At 36.7% G+C, this 20,446-nt stretch overlaps 1 protein-coding gene across 2 annotated transcripts in view; it reads right to left on the bottom strand.

Moving 5' to 3' along the window:
- Positions 1 to 1,427: 1,427 nt before the first annotated feature.
- Positions 1,428 to 20,446, bottom strand: part of LOC122291998 (callose synthase 9) — an 88,453-nt gene continuing 69,434 nt past the window's right edge. For both annotated transcript variants that reach the window (XM_043100125.1, XM_043100126.1), the window contains 20 exons: positions 20,295 to 20,429; positions 19,858 to 19,926; positions 19,604 to 19,781; positions 19,351 to 19,465; positions 17,614 to 17,733; positions 16,800 to 16,915; positions 16,624 to 16,707; positions 16,417 to 16,529; positions 14,396 to 14,448; positions 14,153 to 14,329; positions 11,455 to 11,502; positions 11,006 to 11,164; positions 10,155 to 10,268; positions 9,989 to 10,077; positions 9,544 to 9,702; positions 9,362 to 9,464; positions 3,866 to 3,985; positions 3,106 to 3,156; positions 2,785 to 2,967; positions 1,428 to 1,873 (listed from right to left, as the gene is read on the bottom strand). In XM_043100125.1, the coding sequence (XP_042956059.1) occupies positions 1,637 to 1,873; positions 2,785 to 2,967; positions 3,106 to 3,156; positions 3,866 to 3,985; positions 9,362 to 9,464; positions 9,544 to 9,702; positions 9,989 to 10,077; positions 10,155 to 10,268; positions 11,006 to 11,164; positions 11,455 to 11,502; positions 14,153 to 14,329; positions 14,396 to 14,448; positions 16,417 to 16,529; positions 16,624 to 16,707; positions 16,800 to 16,915; positions 17,614 to 17,733; positions 19,351 to 19,465; positions 19,604 to 19,781; positions 19,858 to 19,926; positions 20,295 to 20,429 (2,423 nt within the window). In that variant the 3' untranslated portion in view covers positions 1,428 to 1,636. The remainder of the gene's footprint in view (positions 1,874 to 2,784; positions 2,968 to 3,105; positions 3,157 to 3,865; positions 3,986 to 9,361; positions 9,465 to 9,543; positions 9,703 to 9,988; positions 10,078 to 10,154; positions 10,269 to 11,005; positions 11,165 to 11,454; positions 11,503 to 14,152; positions 14,330 to 14,395; positions 14,449 to 16,416; positions 16,530 to 16,623; positions 16,708 to 16,799; positions 16,916 to 17,613; positions 17,734 to 19,350; positions 19,466 to 19,603; positions 19,782 to 19,857; positions 19,927 to 20,294; positions 20,430 to 20,446) is intronic.

Below are 20,446 nucleotides of genomic sequence, written 5' to 3'. Positions count from 1 at the left end.
GTTTAGTAGATTTCATTTTTCACACATTACAAACTGATCTTTTAAGAATTCTTTATTTTAATCACTTTATATATTAAATAATATTATATACAGTTTAAAGATATACAAACTTTATATATTCTAGTTTAAAAAAAAATGAGATTTATCATTAAAAAATAACTTTTTTATATAAGTCTCAGATTTATTTATTTATTTATTTTAAAATTAATGCTTGCATACCTTAAAATTACAGATATAATTTCTCTTATAGATATCTTAATAGTTTTTTTTGTAAATCATTTCACATGTTAATCAATAAAAAATGGACAATTAAGTTTATGTTATTTAATTCGTTCCAATTAAATAAATATAAAAATTTTTGAAACAAAACTATTAATAAAAACTTTAAAAACTCAAAAAATTAATTTTCTTTAAAAAATAAAAACATAAAGAAATTGGCCATTATAGTGGCACGCTTGGGTGTGAGCCACCCGGCACCCACATAAGCAACCTTGTCGATGGCCACCATAAGCAACTTGTCGATGGGTCGTGGCGCTTGGCAGCTTGCTCTATTTTCGTCTTATTATATAGTTTTTTAAAGTCATTTTTTATTTTAGTAATTAAAGTTCCCTTGCTATTTTTTTTAATCTTATTCTATTTATAATTTTTTTAAAGACTTAGATTTTTTATTTTTAGGGTTTTTGTGATAATCTTATTTTGTTTTTAGTTCTTTTGGTTTGTTAATCTTTTCATTTTGAAATTTCATTCTTTTTCATTATTCTTTAGAATAAAAGGCTTTATTTAAAAAATAGACAGTTTTTATTTTTAGAAACTTTTTATTTTTATATTTTTTGATGTGATGACTAGCATGGCTCATAGATGCCACATGTCAACTTTCGATTTAATAAAATAATGTCATGTGGCAAATCTCCCATTAGAAAACTTACTAAAGATGAACAGATAAACTAAAGTGAGAGTTTCACAAAATGTAAGAATGTAATTTTCAAAAGGTAAAAATCTAGAACTGATTTTGCACTTAAATCATTTCTTAATTATGATTATATTAAATAAATAAATAAATAAATAAATAATGGTGTGAGTTTTTAAATTAACCAAATTTAAGATAATATTACATAACAATACTCAAAAAATTAAATAAAATATTTATTGTGAAATTAGTTTCATGAACTATAACTTACAAGACTCATTATTATAAATTGTAAATTTTGGTGAATAGTGGATAGTCTAAGCTATGTTTGTTTATGATAAAAACCTTTTTTTTCGTGTAAAATGGTTCAACTCGCCCTTGTCCTCCTATGCCTTGGTCTTCCATTTCTCTGATTCCAATGTTTGATCGATCTCACTTTATCCAGTCTTAACTTGATAATTGTAATAAGGATTGAGAAATCATATGTGGTAATTGAAGAATAAAAATATCAACAGCAACATGGTTTGTAGTGGTGTTAGTTTGTATTAACATTGACAAAACACAGCTATTCACAATGCATCTAAGCTGAAATACAAGCATACTGGGGTCTGTTACATCATGAAATTTAAGACATCCTTTGAAGTTCACAAGCAACGTCGAGATGAAATGTCTCTCTTTCACAAATTATATATATATATATATATATATATATGTGGTCAGATTTAGTCATCATATCCCAGTATTGGCGTTGTTTCCTGCAAGGATCAGAGATATTTCCAACCCTCGGCTGAATGCCTGGTTAAACATGAGGCGGGTTTGGAAAGTTGATACGAAGGGGAACCACGAAAATAATGCAACAGGAATGAAAATGAGCATCCCCATCCCGGCATCATATAATCGTGCGAGAGACCGGACTGATTTCCACAATCCCAGCCTTTTCACATAAGGTTTCCAAGCTCCAGCAATCTACAAATCAGAGTATAATTCCATGCTAAAAGGTCTAACAGAGAAGGTGCATTTATAAGTGCTAAAATTCAGCAATATAATAAATGCATTACATGAGCCTAGTGCTGCTGATATTTTTTGGTTGTGTTAAAGTTACACGTGTTAACTTCTAGTATTCCACCACTCTAAGAACTATTTATTAATTAATATTCTCGTGGTCTTAGATGACCTCTATATTACATTTACGATATTACATTTATGTTTCTCGTTGCTGGTTCATATGAATATTGTCAAACTAGAATGTTTTCTTAGTTCCGATTTCCCTTGATATTTTGAGTAAAAGAATTATCACAAGATCAAGTACGAGCAAATGATAATTTTAACAATTTCTGTCTTTATCACCATTTACAATATAACCAAGATGAACATTTGCTTTACCAACCATTCTTATTAGTCCCCCGATTGTGACAAAGAAAAGGAATAGTTTTAGAACAAACTTTTCATTATGTTGATTCCAAGGTGTAGTGCTTCTACCCCTATGATGCCTATTAATACTAGCGAAGGAGGATTGACCTTAACCCATGGGTTTAACCCTTTGCTCCATACTAATTTGTCTGGGTAAACATCCTCAACTGTTTCTGTAGGCATAAACCCCATTTTCCATCCCCAACTGTTAGTATAAACGGTCTTAGCACAGAACCATCCGTTCTTAAAAATTTATCATAATTGAAACAGAAACCTTACTTTGTCCACTCTATATCTTGTTTATAGGTTTTACTGGGCACGCCCCTTCTTGTAACTTTGGGCAACTCACTCAACGTCTAAAGTCTAAGAGACCCATTTGAGGCACAGAGAGACTAGTCAAAGTAATGGACCTCCCAGCGTGTGCATGTAGTGGAAAGTGAAAAAGTTTATGGAAGAAGAAAACTTACAGAAAGCATTCCCCATCCAGTTGGTACAAATGCCAAGATGCAAGCAAATATGTCAGCAACTGACAAATCCGTTAATATAACTGCAACGGTTAAACCAGCAAGTGCCACCAAAAAGGAGAGGCCTTGGATGAAGCGCAACAAAAGCTGGAAATTGACTGAGATTTTCTGGCTGAACGTGAAAACCTATGAACCCAGGCATGAAATGAAGGATTCAAATCACAAACCAAATAACATTTTTATTTTTAATAGTAAATCACAAACCAAATAACATTCATTTGAAAGTTGACAATCTAGTAAGTCATTATAAAATGTATTCCACACCTTGAAAAGAATAATAAGCACAAGTAGCACGATCCATGACAGGCCATACACCTGCAGATATACACAGATATTGTCATATAAACACGGTAAAATTGTGGTAATAAACACTAGCAAAATAAGGTCCCTCTCACAAAGTAGCCAATGGTAGTTTGGTTGGCCAATGCAATGCGATGATTTATCAACTCAATTGCAACCTAAGAACTGTAGCCAAGACCTAGACCTTGTTAACAAAAACCAAAGAGAACAAAGCAAAACAAATGGCACCGACAAATTAAAATGAAAAACAACAGGAGAACGATAGAAGTTGCCACCTAATGTACACTTGATCATCAGACGCAATCCGTGTCTTAAAAGATTTGAACTTCTCCTAAAAATGTGAGATTCCCATTCACCACCTTGCCATACAAGATCACAAAACCCGGAATATTACAATCTCCCCCTTTAAATCACCGAAGTCCTCGTCAAGCCAAGTCCAATCATATGTGGCATGGCTCAAGTCTCACACTTCTATTTAGAATTGCCTTTGATACCATTTTTAATGATCCAAGGAAGGTTTAAGCCAATCTAGACCCATACTCTAAAAGGACTAGTCAATGTTACAAATGGAGCCCCTTGGAATCATTATAATGGGCCATGAACTTCTTCCTTGGAATTCACTACCTTGCGATACACAATCACACAATTCAGGGTACTACAGCATCTCATAAAAATATTTAATTCGCGAAACTAGGAGAAGTGCATTGACTTGTGAATGCATTACCGTCAATGAGGTATTGGTTCCTTGCACATGCAGCTTATAGACAATGCCATACTGGAAGATGAAAAATCTTGCACTCAAAATAGTTTCTGCAACTCTCCCTCCCAAGGTCCGAATATGTGCCTGTAGATGCAATATGTTAGAATCCCCGCCAAATAAGGATAAAACATAGTACTAACGCATGAGTTCACAGATCTACAACGCACTACACAAACAGGAGGCAAAAGCAGTGTAACTAGGTGGGGTAAACAGAAGGCAACAGCATCTGGCCCTCGAGCAGTATAAATGACAACTGATTTGAATAACAAATAAAGGGTACAGAAAAACCACTCTCTTAAATATAAGAATTTGTTAACATTTCAACAAACATATTTAACATACAGGAAAGAACTATCCTTTGTATAAGATTTTAAGTCTACCTGAAGTCAAGTTACAGACAATATAATAAAAATGGAAAAGAAAATATATTGAGAAAAATAGTATTCCATTGTCTCAATTTAAATATCTTTTACTCTTTACGACATCCCAATATATGTCTACTTTTAAACCATGGAAATTCCCAATTTGAATTTCTATATAATCATAAACTATTTTCATAAAAGTATAATATTCTCATTAAAAAAGGCCACATCTAATAAAGTAAATGGCAATTTATACTTCTAAGTTTGTATTATTAATTTTGTAATTTCAAAGCTAGGCATCTATTCTAGTTATACCTCTCACACTGATATGTGTATAACATATGCTGGCATTCGTGGTGCTATGAACAGTGATAAGGCTCTTAGACCGAACTTTTCTTTGTTGCTTTTTGACAAGTATGCTAGGATGTGGTCAGAGAAGATATTATGGGATGGATTTAATAAATGAACGGTAAGAGAAGATATTATGGGATGGATTAATGAAATGAACAGTAAATTTGAAAAAAATTAAAGGCTACTTTAAACGATCTTATACCGAAAATGAGAGACGGCAGATTTTAAAGATTATAGGACCAGAAGTTTAGTGAGTAGGGTCTATAAGATCAACCTAAAGTTCTTGTTAATAGGTTGTATGTGGTGGTTGAAAAGATCATCCTGAAGCCACAGATGCCTTTGTTAGAGGTAGGCAAATGTTAGTCTTCATTCTTATTACTACTAAATGCCTGGATAGTAGGCTTAGATCTTGAAAGCTAGGGCTTTATGCAAAATAGATATCGAGAAGGCATATGATCATGTCAACTGGGACTTCCTTTTATACTTATTTAAGAATAAGAATATGTGGCTTCGGGGTGAGATTGTGATTGTTCTTGGAGTTTATAGGTGTTTCGACAATGGGATTTCTTAAACATGTAGTGATAGAATCTAAGGTTTTTTCAATATCGAAGGAAGGGAGCTCTGTGTATTACTGAGAAAAGTTGGAAGGTGAAGGAGTTGAGGTTGGGGTTGCCCATGGTGCAATGGGTTGCTAACACACTGGAACAATGTCTAAAGGAAGGAAGAAAGGACTTCTACACCACGGCAAGGGAGGGAAACCGCAGCTTTATGGCACAAAGATGTTCAAATGCTTGTGGTAGATACATGGTGCTAGTGGAATATGGTGGTGGTAGCAGGAACAATTTTATTTTCATACCTGAGGAGAAGGGTGGTCAAAGATGGAGGAGGTTGGCAGAGGCATTGTGGGAGGTCTTGATTGAAAGGAGAGGTATGAGTTAGAACAGAGGAGGGACAACTACGAGGCAGGTGGTGGTGGCGGTTCAACCAAACCAACGTTAGTATAGGGAGGCATTGGAGTTGACAAAACCTCGCGAGGGGGTTTGGGGCAGAAGCAGAGGTGCCATGGAAGTTGGGGGAGGAGCCCATGCAAGACAAGGCAACGGGCTTGGGGCTGGTAGAGCTCCTTGTACCATAGATACAGCCAATACATTGTGGAAGAGTGGCGGTGGAAGGGATTTTGTTGGCCAAGCAGAAGGGGACGTACATGGTACGCTTCTGAATTTGAGGACACAACTAATCGAATTGAAGGAGAAGGTGGAGGTGTTATTACAGTATGAAGAGGAGAAAGGTGGGCTCGAAATGGGCTTGGGCTTGGAAGCGAGAGGACCCAAAATGGTTATAATAGATGGGCAGTTGAAGGGAGGAAAGTGGGCTTCGGCTTGGCTTCTGCTGGATCCAATAGTGACTTACCAACTGAGCAGAGGAATGAGGTGCAGGTGGACCATGTGATTGGGCCTCAGCCCGCAGGGCAACTATCTGGAAAAGAAACACACAGGACTCGGCCCGTGTGGAGAATCAAGCGAAGGGGTGATCTTGGGCCCACGATCGGCGGGAGTCTAGTAATCTCGCCGGAAAAAGCTCCGGCCACCGCACAACAGGCTGAGAAGCCTTTGACAAAGGCCCAGATGGTGACAGTGACGATGGGGGAGGCGACAACAAAGGTCTCCAAAACGGCAGATGACGACTCTTTACGACTGTGTCAGATCTCCGGTGCATCTTAGCCAGGCAACGCCAGTGAGCAATAGGGGAGAAGGGCCTTATCCAATTGCAAGGCTTCTCAGAATGGGAGTATGGGAATCTTTCTGAGGAGAGTGAGTTGCGGATGCTGTTGGTTTCGTAGTGGGCTAACAAGGAGGGGGAACCCATTCAGCTTAATTGTATGCTTCTAGATCAGTCTACTGTCTTAGAATGGGTTCTTCAGAAGGTAAAGGAAATTCAACATTGTGTAGGGATGGAGTGTGAGGGTTTTTAGGAGCAATTTATGGCATTTCTTACCACCATTGAAGCTGGACATGTTCAACTTAAGAAATCAGCTTCTAAAAAACAGAGGGAGATAGAGAGGTTAACATGGTCTCTTAACATGGTGTTTGTGGATTAGATGGTGCATATTAACGACGAGATTCTGTGTTGGTAAATGGTAGTCCTATTGGTTTCTTCAATAGTTCTCAAGATCTAAGACAAGGGGATCCACTATCCCCATTCCTTGTCATTGTTGTAGAGGCGCTTAGCAGAACGACTTTGGCGTTGGTCCATAATGGTTTTATGGCTGGATTCTCGACCGGTGACCCCAGTAGGCATACTATTAACATTTATCATATGTTATTTGCAGATGTTAATATTTTGTGAGGTAGAACAAAACCAGTTGCGGGCACTTCTTTGTTTTAAAGCCGCATCAGGTTTGAAAGTGAACCGTGAGCTAGTGGATAACGTGCACAATATTCGGCAGTTGGCTAACACTCTTGGATGCAAGGTTTCTGCCCTTCCCATGAATTACTTGGGTTTACCATTGAGGCTACTTCAAGGGATTTACCAATATGGGATACAGTGATTGAGAAAATTGAAAATTGATTGGCAAGTTGGAAGAGATTGTACTTGTCGAAAGGTAGCAGGATCACTTTAATCAAAAGTACTCTCTCTAATCTACCAATGTATCTTTTATCTATAATCCCAATTCTAGCTAGTGTGGTGACCCAGATTGAGAAACTTTACAAGGATTTCCTTTGCAGTGGTATGGGGGATGCCTTTAAATTCCATCTAGTCAAATGGGATTCCTCAATTTCTTTGGGAGGGTTGGGTATTAGAAATCTAAAGATTTTCAATAGAGAATTACTTGGGAAATGAATAAAGGTGTGTGTTTTTTTATTTTATTTTATTTTTTTTGGGGTGGGGGGGGAGGGGTTATGGAGTGGGTTTATGGAAATAATGCTTTAAAAGACTCATTCTCTTTAGTATTCCAGGTTGCATGTGAGAAAGAAGCTTCAATGGCTGATTTTATGGTGATAAATAGGGATCGAATATAATGGAACATCACTTTTAGTAGGGCGACCCAAAATTGGGAAGTTGGTAGTTTGGAGGACTTCTATCGTCTTCTGTATTCCTCGAGACCAAGCAACCAAGGAAATGATATGTTGTGGTGGGTACTAGCAGGTAAAGGCACATTTTCGGTTAGATCATTCTATAAGTCTCACACAGGTACAAAACACTCAGTTTCCACACTCAGTTTCCATGAAGGAGGATCTGGTGTAATAAGGCGCCTCCCAAAGTGACTTTCTTTGCATGGACAGCTTCTCTGGGTAAGATATTGACGATAGATAATCTACGGAAATGCTGGGTGATCATAATAGATTGGTGCTGCATGTACAAGAAGAGTGGTGAGACTGTGGATCATCTTCTACTTCATTGTGAGGTTGCTAGAGTACTATGGAATGAGGTGTTCAGCATATTAGAGTTAGAGCGGGTTATGCCCCACCACAGTGGAGGCGCTTTTGGCTAGTTGGCCAATACAATGTGATTCCTATGGGCCATAGCTGTAGATTTTAATGGTCTAGGCGCTCATGATTTTCTTGTTTCCTTTTCTTTTTCCTAGATAGGTGTTTCCTCTTGTATACTTGGGCTACGCTTATTCTATTAATAATCATTTACTTATATAAAGAAAAAAAGAATACATGGCTTTGGGAAAAAACAACAATACTGGATTACACGCTGTATTTCCACACTGCCACTCTCTGGTACTGAATGGCTCTCCAAGTTTCTTTAGCAACTCTCATGGATTATGACCTTTCGTATAATAAGAATTTTACTCTGTGGTACTTCTACTCTGTGGTACTCAATCTGTCATTGTTAGAAAACTGTGGAAAATGGTTCCTATTTGCCTCATTTAGAGTATTTGGAAGGAAAAGAATGATGGAATCTTTGCGGAGCAGGAAAGAATGTTGGGAGGAGCTCATAACACTTTCTTATTATCAATACTCTTTTATCCTAGACTGCTTCCATAGACTTTAATGGACAAATCTATGTGACTTTCTTGTATCTTTATCTTCTTCTCGATGTGCATCTCTTTCATATATTTCTTGTGTACTTGATTTGCGCCTTTGCACTTTTTCATAAAGACTAACTACTTACCAAAAAAATAAAATTAATCTGTAATGAAGAAATTTTACATAGATGCGGTTATTATGGGAATGTTATTATCTGTAACAGGACAACAATTAGCAACCGAAGTTACAACTGCCAAAAGAAAAATAACATCCATCAAGAACGGAGATTTGTTTTTTTTTTGGATAAATCAGAACTTAATAAAAGTGCAAAAGGGAGCTACCTTCGTACAGAAGGCCTAGACAAGAAAACCACCTAACTATTAAGGTGAAGGAAAACGGAAAGACATACTCTCAAGTAAGAAAGAATGCTAGAAATATCATGAGCTGACATCCCACCATCAAGAGTAGACACTTTAGAACCACAGGCATGGCACAGAGAACATCAATAAGAAAAATTCTAAACATAAGCCCATACACCACACACCATCCATTTTTTTAAATTTTTTTATTTTTTTATTTTATCAAATGTTTAGTATATGAATAATAAATAGAAAAACTGAATTAATTTAAAAAGAATAAATCTAAAAAACAAATTTAAAAAATAAAAAATATGTGGTGTGTGGTGTATGGGGCTTATGAGTAGCAATGCTCCATCGATAATAGATTCTTTAGGTTCATAAGCATGGCATAGAGAGAGCATTGGAAATTACCAGTTCTTCATCCCACCAAGCTTCCCAGCTTTCTTCTCCCTTCACTCCAATCCCCCCTCTGTAAAGGAGCCAATTGGTCCAATCTCTGAAATCCTCCACTACCCTAGGGACGACAACATATGCATTGGTCAATAAAGCGAAGCAGACTTTCGATTCAGAAAACTTAAAATAGAGAGACTTACTTCTGCCACTCAAACCCAGACGGATTGAACAAATAGGGAGCAAAGAGCCAAGAAAGAGCCATAAACCAACTGCTGACTGTAAGAAGAATGTACGACATTGCACCACCTTCATTATACCCATATGCGAGAAACACTATCAACAAAAGCACAACTTCAAAGCTGGAAACAAGAGGATGAACAACATTAGTCATTCCAAGTCAGGTATAGCCACTTCATAGAAAAATTGGAAAACTATAAATAGCAATTTGACACCAGTGATATTTACATTTAATAAATCTTTAATCCAAGTATTAAGAGGAAATGCTAATATCATACCCTCAAAAATCTAATTACTGAATCAAATTTACAGAAATCAAAAAATTTTCTTAGACAATATGGACACGATATGGCTTTACAATTCATTTTACACACTAACACAAACAGAGAGAGAGAGAGAGAGGCACACCCTTTAACAAAATGACTGCGGGAGTAAATCCTATAATTCTCGGAGAATTTAATATGCCGTACGACAAATCCTCTCCCAGTTGCTTGATCCTGTTGAGAAATAAACATCAAGTTAACATTATAGACACCAGGAAAAAAATGAACAAGAAAAGAGAGGAGCAACAAACCCTAGCACCACCATGAAGAATAGTCCGCCCAAAGTAATGAGTTCTTGTGCCCAGAGAGAATGTGAAGAACACAGAACAAAGCTGAAACTGCATCGTAACAAAACTAACAATGGCCTGCAGCAGTAGATGTAAAGAAAACTTAACCAACACAGTAACAAGGAGTGGGGATAAAATAAGTCCTGAGAGCATCTGGCTGGATAAATATATATATATTTAATAGGTAAGAAAATTTTATTATGACAAGTAAATATATATATATTTTTTAAGTAAGAAAAATTTATTAATCCTCACAATTAGGCAAAGCCCAAGTACACAGGTAGTATACAAGAGAATACCTAATTACAACCTACTAGCAAAGAAAGAAGCATACAAGTCATTAAAATTAGCCCCTCTAATACAATGGCCTTAGCCCAAAGTAACAACAACAAAATACGGCATTAATTTAATTTACTCTACCCAAGTCAATGTATGTGTTGCACACTACCAAGGAAATGCAACTCAGAAATACAACAATACAAAGAAACAGATTTAAAGATTTAACATTTAACTCCCCCATATCCATTCCCAGTAAGTCTATTCAGACAACATTTTTTTGATAGGTAAGGTAAGTCTATTCAGAAAACTTGACGCCAAAGCTGTATATATCAGGGGCATAAACATTGTATCTAACCTTTGGTAGAGAGTAGAGGCATACTTTCATATACTTGAAACAATTATTTTCAGCACTAAGACACTATAAATCATGTGTTTATGGTTCATTGCACGATGCAGCAAACAGCTCTGCTTCCATAAATAAAATATACATAGCGAGAATAGAAAGGAGAAATAAATAATGCAGGACAAGCATTTACCCTCAAGAGACCTTGCTCCAAAATGAAGCCCAAAACCATTGGAACAGCAGTGAAAATACCAATTTGATAGAGGAACTGCGTGTTTAATGCAGCACTAAGGGCAGTGTTCTTATTTAGTTTAGCTCGAAATTCAATAGTTTCACCAACTCCAGATAGCGCCTGAAATGCAATCATGTCAAAGCTTTAACAGAGAGACAAACCCACTCAACCCCACAATAACTTGTGCTTAGATCCAGATGGTAATTAATTCTTTAAGACCATGATCTCTTATAAAAATAAACAAAATGAAGCACTAAAATTGCCATATAAGATTGAAAAGTGAATAGTCTAAACACAATCTTTATTGTAAATTTTCTTAAGATTGTGAAGTATATTTTCATAAAATAGGACATGCCTCTAGTTACAAGCACAATAGACTTGGCGTATGAAATGAATAAAATCCAGCTTACCAAATATGCCTTCCCATATAGGAAAACGTATACAGTCAACACCGTTAACTGCATAGGAAAAAATAGACTCGTTCAGTGATAAATATAAGTAACTGACATGAAAATTTACCATGTAACTTCAAATTAGTAATCAGAATAATGCGTCTGTAGCTAACATTTCTGGTATGAACTACTCAATTACATAGTAACAGTCGGCTAGAACATCAAAATTTCATTGAACCGTGTACACCGTTTTTCTAAATGTTCCATTGGCGATGAAAGATTCTTTTAACATTATACAGCCAATGACTTCATTTTCTTATCTTATCATTCCTTTTTTTTTTTTTCAATTGGGAGACAAAATTTTATTGATCATAAGAATAGACAACAGCCCAGGTATACGGGACATATACAAGAGCATCACCTGAGCGTGCTAGTTCAGTGATATAAGAAATTCATGGAAACTCAATGATCGCTCTCAATCTTCAAAGCTTCTGTTGTTCCTTTTCCTCTAAATGCACCACCATAAGCATATTGGCACCATCTTCCATATCATTCCTACTATTCTTCTTTGCCCATCTTAAGATTTTCTTTTAGACTATAAATTTTATGAGCAGATTGCTTCTTGCAATCCAACTTTTTTTCCCATAGAATGTATGTAGTTTGTATTGCAGCAGTGTTATCAAATCCTCCCTTCAATTTAATAGGTATTCCATGGTAACAGATACTCCCAAGATGCTTCTCAAGCTCAACTTGCTCGCACTTATTTTATGAGCAATATTCTCCCCAATCTCTACATCTTCATGAGTCATTGCTCAAGAAATAAAAATACTTGCATAACTATTAAGCTGTACTATTTTTTTTTTTTTTTATAAGTAATAAGAAATTTTATTGATATAAAGAAAGGCATAAGCCAGGTACACTGGAAGTATGCATGAGAATACACCACATTAAGAACTAGAAACTGTTACAAGGAAATCATGGAAGCTGAGACCATTAAAATCTAAAGCAATGGCCCACGTAAAAGAAGTCTTCCATAAAAAAATCCTAAACTCTTCTACAGATCGTTCGTGATCCTCAAAATGTCTACCATTTCTTTCACTCAAAATACACCAAAGAATACAAATGGGGGCCATCTTCCACATCACTGCAATCTGTGTTGTCCCTGAGATCCCTCTCCAACTTGCCAATAAATCAACTACCCTTCCCGGCATTGTCCATGCTAGCCCCATTCTACTAAAAAAATGATTCCATGTATCCCAGGCAAAGTTACAATGTAGAAGTAAATGGTCCATTGTTTCCCCACTGTGTTTGCACATAAAGCACCAATCCATAATTATCAGATCACGCCTTCTTAAGTTATCAATGGTTAGGATCTTCCCAAGGGCTGCTGTCCAGACAAAGAACGCAGCCTTGGGAGGTGCTTTATTCCTCCATATGCTCTTCCATGGAAAGTTGCGCGAAGGTTTGGCAGTAAGTATCTCATACAAAGAACCTACCGAGAATTTTTCTCTCCGAGAAGGTCTCCAAACCAACTTATCTTCAGTTGTGACAGCATGGGAGATATTATGAAGCAAGTTAAAAAATTCCACCAGCATACCCACTTCCCAATCATGAGCCTCCTAGTGAGATTGATGTTCCACGGTTGGGCATCATTTATACCCCGCAAGTCAGCTACCATCGCGTCTTTTTCCCTTGCAATGCTGAAAATAGTGGGGTAAGCAACCTTAAGAGCCGTATCACCCACCCACTCATCATGCCAAAAACTGATCCTCTGGCCATTCCCCATACACAGCCTGGTGTTACTAGACAATACCCCCAACCTTTCCTTATATGCTTCCATAACCCCACACCATATGCCCCCCTCCCCTCATTAGAGAACCAACCCCCCCTTGCACTCCCATACTTCGAATCAATCACCCCTTTCCATAAGGCTTCCCTTTCGTAATTATAGCGCCACAACCATTTCCCTAATAGGGCCTTATTAAATACCCTCACATTGTGAACCCCCAAACCACCCTCTATCAATGGTGTAAGCTGTACTATTCTCCCTCCCTAGTTCTGTTTTACTAAACTTACACACTATATACTTGAACCCAAAACCTTTAAATTTAGAGTGTCCCTCTAAACATCTAACTCTGACTCAACTCCCGCTCAGGCCTCATCAACTGTCATGACATCATCCACAAAAAAGTATATACCAAGGGACCTGAACTCGAATGGATTGGGTAAAAAGAATTATAACCAATACAGCTTGATCCTTGATGTAAACTTGTTGTGATAGTAAACATGCTTGACATACCTACACTAGTATAACTACTCCCATTTCCCAACTCCCCCATATTACCTCTCTATGAGCAAATATCTTTTTTTGATAGGTAAACAATAGTATTAATACGAATAGGCATAGCCCAAGTAAAACAAGAAGTTATACATATGAGCAAATATCATAAACATGAAAGAAATGAAATATGAATCAAAGATGCATACTTGGAAACCAAGCGACATATCGATGGTAATATCACTAATAAATTAATTAAAATAAAAAGAAAAAGAAAGCATAACATTAAATGAAAGAGAATATTTGTGAAAATAACAAACACCACAGAAAATCTGGATGCTGTTTATAAATATGGAGATCCCTTCACCTTCAGACCACCCAGCCATACCTAATTACAGAATAAGTAGGAATACTTATTATTGTGCAAAAATAGCATACCATAGTACAAACGTAGTATCCAACAGTTGTAAAGTAGAACGACATCATTCTAAAGAAATCAAAGAGCTGCCCCAGCCTGTATACATCTCGACTAAGAACTTGTTCACCATTACCACCAGCAACCTTCCCCTCGAATAGAGCAATCTGATTAAGCCCAACATCTCGTCCTTTCCCAACCTGTCAAATAGCATTAGAACATTCATGTCCAATTGATGCATCAACTGAGGAAATGAGAAAGCTTACCTGGATATACTCATGATGAGTAATATTCCCTTGTCGTAAAGTTGAACTGAATCCTGCATTTTGTCACCAGAAATGATTAGTAGGAAAAAAAGTATCAATGCCAATAGGGTTCAACTCAGCATAATTCTTGTACAAGGTGATAATATAAGTAGATGCAAGAAGTGTAGCAGTTGAGTATGATAAGTAATATAAATTTCGTTAAGAAGCACAAAGGTGCAACCCAGGTACACAGAAAAAAAAAAAAAAAAGGCAAAATGATATGACAGTTCAGAAAATTGTGAGAGAGAGAGAGAGAGAACACTAAATATGATATCCTATCATTTTTTTTCAAGGGAAATCAGAAGCCCTTAAACTCTTTGCTACATTTAAGGCATGCCACTTGATTCGTTGAAAAGGAGATACCTATTTACTTTTAAAGGCCTGAGATTATGGGCCATCGATACACCTCAGATTTTTAAATCTCACATTAGGAAAGTGAATTACTTTAGAGGTGGAAAAGTGTCATGTCTCACATTGGTTCTCTATTAGGTAGAAGTGAACTCTATAACGAGTGAATAGAATTCCATTTGGAACCTTAACCAGTCCTTTCAGAGTATATAAATGTGGCTTCTAGCTCAGTCCAGACTGTCCTTGGATTGTTACAACTCCCTTACAACCAAGGAGAAAAAGATCTTCGTAGATCACTATAACTTTTCAACAAACATGACACAACACTCATAATGATATTATTATGTGTTGCATCTAACAGGAAAAATGAGAATTACAAACTAATCTTTAGTAAAAATAACAACTTGCAGAAGATGAAGAACCAAAACAATTTTAAAAGCTCAAGCTCATTGGAAAAAAGTATAAACATGCCCTAGTGGCATGCCCTTCAAGCATGTTGACCTTCCTTTAATTTAGATTTCCCTACAACGGGTAAGCAGCAGGTCAACTAGACCTGCTCCGCTGTCCTGAGGCAACCTGCTCACCCACAAGCAGGGTGGCGGCTTGTATGTATTGGATGTCATGGGGTTAGGGCGGGGCCGGGATGGAAATGGCCGCCCAGCCCAGGCCATGTGTTGTTGTGCACCCCCCCGCCCGCCCGGGGGGGGGGGGGGGGGGGGGCACAGCCAGGAAGGATGCCCCTCTGACAAACAGCAAATACAGATTCAACTTCCATTTCTACTATCTTTATGAGCGGTCATAAAAATTATGTAAACAAGAAGTACACCACAGCATATTCATCATTCAGGTTTCTACACATTTTTATTGGTCCGATTTCTACACTAACTGATACAAGAGCAAGAATCTGAAACAACAGGAAGCATCTGACATGTGATGGCATCAGTATGCATCATAATATTATACAACTCTTGGTACAGCTCTTCCTACATCCATATTCTAATAACAGGAACCCAGACCTGACACAAAACAGTTATAAGAAGAGGTGCAAGGAATGGAGGAGGTGGCAAATGCTTCCAGACAGAATGTTTAATAATTTGAAGACTTCCTTGTTAAGTCAATGCAGAGTCACCTTCCCTCATCTCTCTCTTTGTGGAAGGGCTAACATTTAATCAAGAAGTATAATGAGGCCAGTGCTAGCATAAAGAAAAATAAAGGAGTGTTCCCACCCCCAAGAAAGAGAATAAATGAGAGAAGAAAGAGAAGCTGACAACTACAAAAAGAAGAAAAAGTGATCCATCCAGCAAAAAGCAACCTGAAATGGGAGGCCTGAGCAGATGCAATGGATGTTGGGAAGATCAAATCTCTAATCTTAAGTAGTTAACACAAAATACTGGGATAGCTTAACAGACCACAAAGGTGAAAGAGCAAGAGAACATATCTCCCACACAACATTTAAGTAACCACTTCACCCTCCCAACAATTAATCTGTTTTTCAGATGATTTGTTTTACATACCACTAGCTTGGTATAAGTTACACTCATGACAAAAACAACATAAATGGAAGAAAACAAGCGCACCTGCTTGATAAATAAAATGAGTAATACCCGATCAAAAAATAAATAAAAGAGTAACACCTGCAAAGATATCTTCACTAATATTGATAACACGAGACGCCTTGCTAATACCACCCCTGGTTATGTGGAATACTCTGTCAAAAACATCTGGATGGCCATAATGCATGCGAACCCTGTAAAATAACTTATGACGTCAATATCAACTAACCTGAATTTAGAACAATCAATAAGCCAATCAAATCACTTGCATAATTAAGATTAACTTACTTTAAAGGGTTTGCCAAAACACGCTGACCAAGAGTCACAAAGCTAGTTTCCTGATTAGACATGAATGAGGCTAAAGAAGAGACACTGCACATCAATACAAATGATAACTATAAATTAAATAATCAAAGAAATAGTCAAAAGTAACATTCAAAATGAACAGGGATTCAGAATAATACCTTCCAGTAAATACATGTTCCCGGACACCAAGAATGGTAGGAGGACGAATACCATGATCATGATGGAATTCTTCAAGAAGATTTCTCATCTTCAAGGCTTCCTCAAAATAATTATCCTAAAGTATAAATATGAAGTATTATGACAAGTAATCAGTGTTGCTAAGAAGATTTCCATACGCAAGCACAACACAATGCAACTAGAGCTTCATGATAAGTATCACAGGAAGAATAAGCCAATATCCTCCCATCTATAGGAAAACCAAATTAACTGAAACGTATGCATAATTAAAACATTAAGTTAGATAAACCAGGGATCATTCTCGAACATGAAATGGGTACAGCACAAGGTGAAAACTTGCAATGAAATGAAGAAGAATTGGGTTTTATATACACTTTGTCATTTAAAGTCAAAATTGGAAAATAGAGCATGGCAGAAACCCGAAAGAAGATGACACAAACCCAATCTGACAGAAAATTGATTATAGACCATTCCCCAAATAAATCAAGAACAAATAAGTTAAGAGTCCCTTCAAGATCAATCAAGCTGCAGATAGGAAACTGTTTTACTGGGTGTGTGTAAGAAATGTCAATGAAGATGCTTGAACAACAAACTAACCCCTGCTGTTTTAACCAAGAATCAAGAGTCTCAACGATGCATGTTAGAAATCAACGGAAGGCAGTCATCTATTTTTCTATTAAAACCAGCACAAGCAGATCTGCCAGTTTAATGTATCCGTTAATTCTTATTATCTCTGTCCTGAAAGATACTCTTTATTTAGATGGCATTTCTAGTTACCGGCCTAAAAACAATCACCTGATTCATATCAATTGTCTGAACTGCATTTCCACGTGTAAATATGATTGCATGGTTTTGGTTCTCAGGTTTTCCTTCACCAAGTTTTGGATCTCCAGGTAATTTTATGGAGTATATTTCCTGCGAAATAAAATTAAAAAAAGAAAGTTCAGAATTAACATAAGCTAACATCCACAAGAGAATATGAAAAAGGTCATTTTAAAACTTCAACATTATTCAAGAGAAGTCTCCACACAAGGACACTGAGAAAACCCAACAAAGTGTGCATCCAATTACAAACTTATGCATCAAATAAGTTCACAGTTACGAAGATCTGCTTCCAGCACTTGAGGTATCAGAGAAGATGACAACACAAAACAAAAGTATGACCTAATATGTGCTTAATCTACAAGTATGAATAACTGCTCCTAAATTTGGAAAGTTCCAGGATTTGAAAATTTCTGCATTCTGATACCTCCCCCCAAACTGAGGTTAGCATGGTCACTAGTTTAAAGTGTTCGAACAGAATATATTAGTTTTTTTTTTTGTTTTGCTAATATGCAAAAGGGCATCTGTATTATTTTGAAAGCTTCTGTTCAAATGGAATGCTTAAAACCACAGTATGAATTTGATAAACCTCAGGTAGTGAAGGCAGTCAATGCGGGTCTAAGTTTTGGTTTCTGCTAGCTAGCTCGTCCCTCTTGCTTTTCCTTTCCTATTTTTTTCTTCCTATTTGTCAAGCCCTTTAGTGCATATCAACAGTGAGAAAACAAGGATGTCTATTCACTGATGATAAGGAAGAGTAGCAATGAGTTTGGAAAGGAACTGACAGCAGAAAAAAGGAATGATTTGTGGTTTTGTGAATTTTTGTGGAATTAACAAGACTATCATATTGATTCTTTGCCATACAAGCAGGTCAGCAGCACTACTGAACTAATTCTAACAAGCAATTGAGAATTTAGAGATTGGAGATATGAACAAGAATATCTGGCTAATCAAATGGAAACAACAAAATGTTTCAGTTACCCATTTGATCTGGAATGTGCTCATTAAGTGGGATATTTTTTCTATAAATAATAAAACTTCATTAAAAAGTGCAAAAGTGCAACCCAAGTAGACAAGTTGTATATAGAAGAGACACCTATCAAAAATGAAAAACAGAAGCAAGAAATGCTTGAAAGTTAAGCCCATTAAAGTCTAAAGAAGCTGTCCAAATTTAAGCTCCTTGAACGTCTGTTCACGGTCTTCAAATTTACTATTATTCACTTCCCTCTAAATACACCATATGAGGAAGTAAGAACCATCTTTGACACTGCTCCAATTTACGGGCTGCCACTTCCCTCCCCAAGAGTCAAAAGGTCCAAAATTCTCTCGGTAGGGTGATATTTTCATTTTCCATTGTGCTCTCATGTCATCAATCCTCTTTTGTCAATTCAATGATTGATATTATTGTTGTATTACAAGAAAATATTTAGAAAAAAAATAAAATAAACATAAAGGTGACCTTTCCTCATTTCTTCTTAACAAAAATACTCCAATAACCCATACATTTAGACAACAAATTCTGCGCTTCCATACATAGATTCAACATTCAGACCATCAATCAACAAAAGAATTGCACTTACAAGTCTGAAGGAAAGGACACAAATGAAGACAAAATCTTTTAATCATCAAATGAGAATAACTTGTCTCGAAAAAAAAAAAAAAAAAAAGGCTAGTAGCTCAAACATTGAAGGACGAAAGAAGAGGTAACAGAACCTTATCTTGCCCATTGATATCAGCTTTCACAAGCTTTGAGTAGAATTCTGTCTGCGCTTGGCCATCCTTTGAAGTTTCAACAATATCAATAAAAGCGACTCGAAGAGCTTCATTTCTAGCATCAACACAAAATAGTGAAAATCAGATATCATAAGACTACTCATCTAATGCATTTTCTGGCAGATTTAATCGTATTAGAAATCCGTGAAGATAAACATCCTGAAACAAAATCTTTGCATAAGCTAAAGGCTACCTCTGCATAAGCAATGCGATATCACCAGCTTCAGGTTTTTGTTCCTCTTTCTGCTTTCCGTATATTTGACATGTAACCACATAAGTAAACTTAAGATCTGCCTGAGCCCGTACTTCAGGAGAGAGCTCAAACCCGCGAACATCAGTTGCTTCATTGCTAGAAACTGCAGCCTCCAAATCTGATATTGCCATCAGATGATGAGGTAAGTGGCCATGCAGGATAAAATAAAAAAAGACATAATTGATAGTGCTAACCTTCAGAAGTCATCCTCTCCAAATATGACTGGAGCATAAGAGCTTTTCTATAGTACATCATCCCACGAACTGCATATCTCAAACCAATTGCTAAGTTAGTTGAAAAGCTATCGTGCATTGAGACAAGCACAGATAGACATACCGGGATAAATGGTATCAACAAAATCAAATAAAAGAGTTTTGATATATATTTATATATATATATATATAGAGAGAGAGAGAGAGAGAGAGAGAGAGAGAGAGAGAGAGAGAGAGACAGACAGACAGACAGACAGACAGACAGAGAAACCAAGGAGGCTCCCTACAATATCAAACCTACAAACTACTAACATTTTCAAGCTGCAAGAGTATTAAATTGCTTGTTCCAATCTTTTTTGTGAAGGAACCAATTTTCAAGATTAAAACCATAAAAAATGAAATGAGAAAAAACGACATACCAGTTCGGGCCAATGTTTGCCCCCTGTAAGAAGCCCAAAACCGAAGTTCAAGGATCTCATTAGAACTATGCAAAAGCTCAGAATCTTGTGTAGTCTCATCACGACCAATTCGCGCAAGGAAGTTCTTCCACTCATCTGTGATGAAATAAGAT

The sequence above is a fragment of the Carya illinoinensis genome, chromosome 13 (genome assembly GCF_018687715.1).
Source record: "Carya illinoinensis cultivar Pawnee chromosome 13, C.illinoinensisPawnee_v1, whole genome shotgun sequence".
Lineage (NCBI taxonomy): Eukaryota > Viridiplantae > Streptophyta > Magnoliopsida > Fagales > Juglandaceae > Carya > Carya illinoinensis.
The sequence above is the reverse complement of the archived record's forward strand: the minus strand, read 5'-3'. Positions and strand labels throughout refer to the sequence as shown.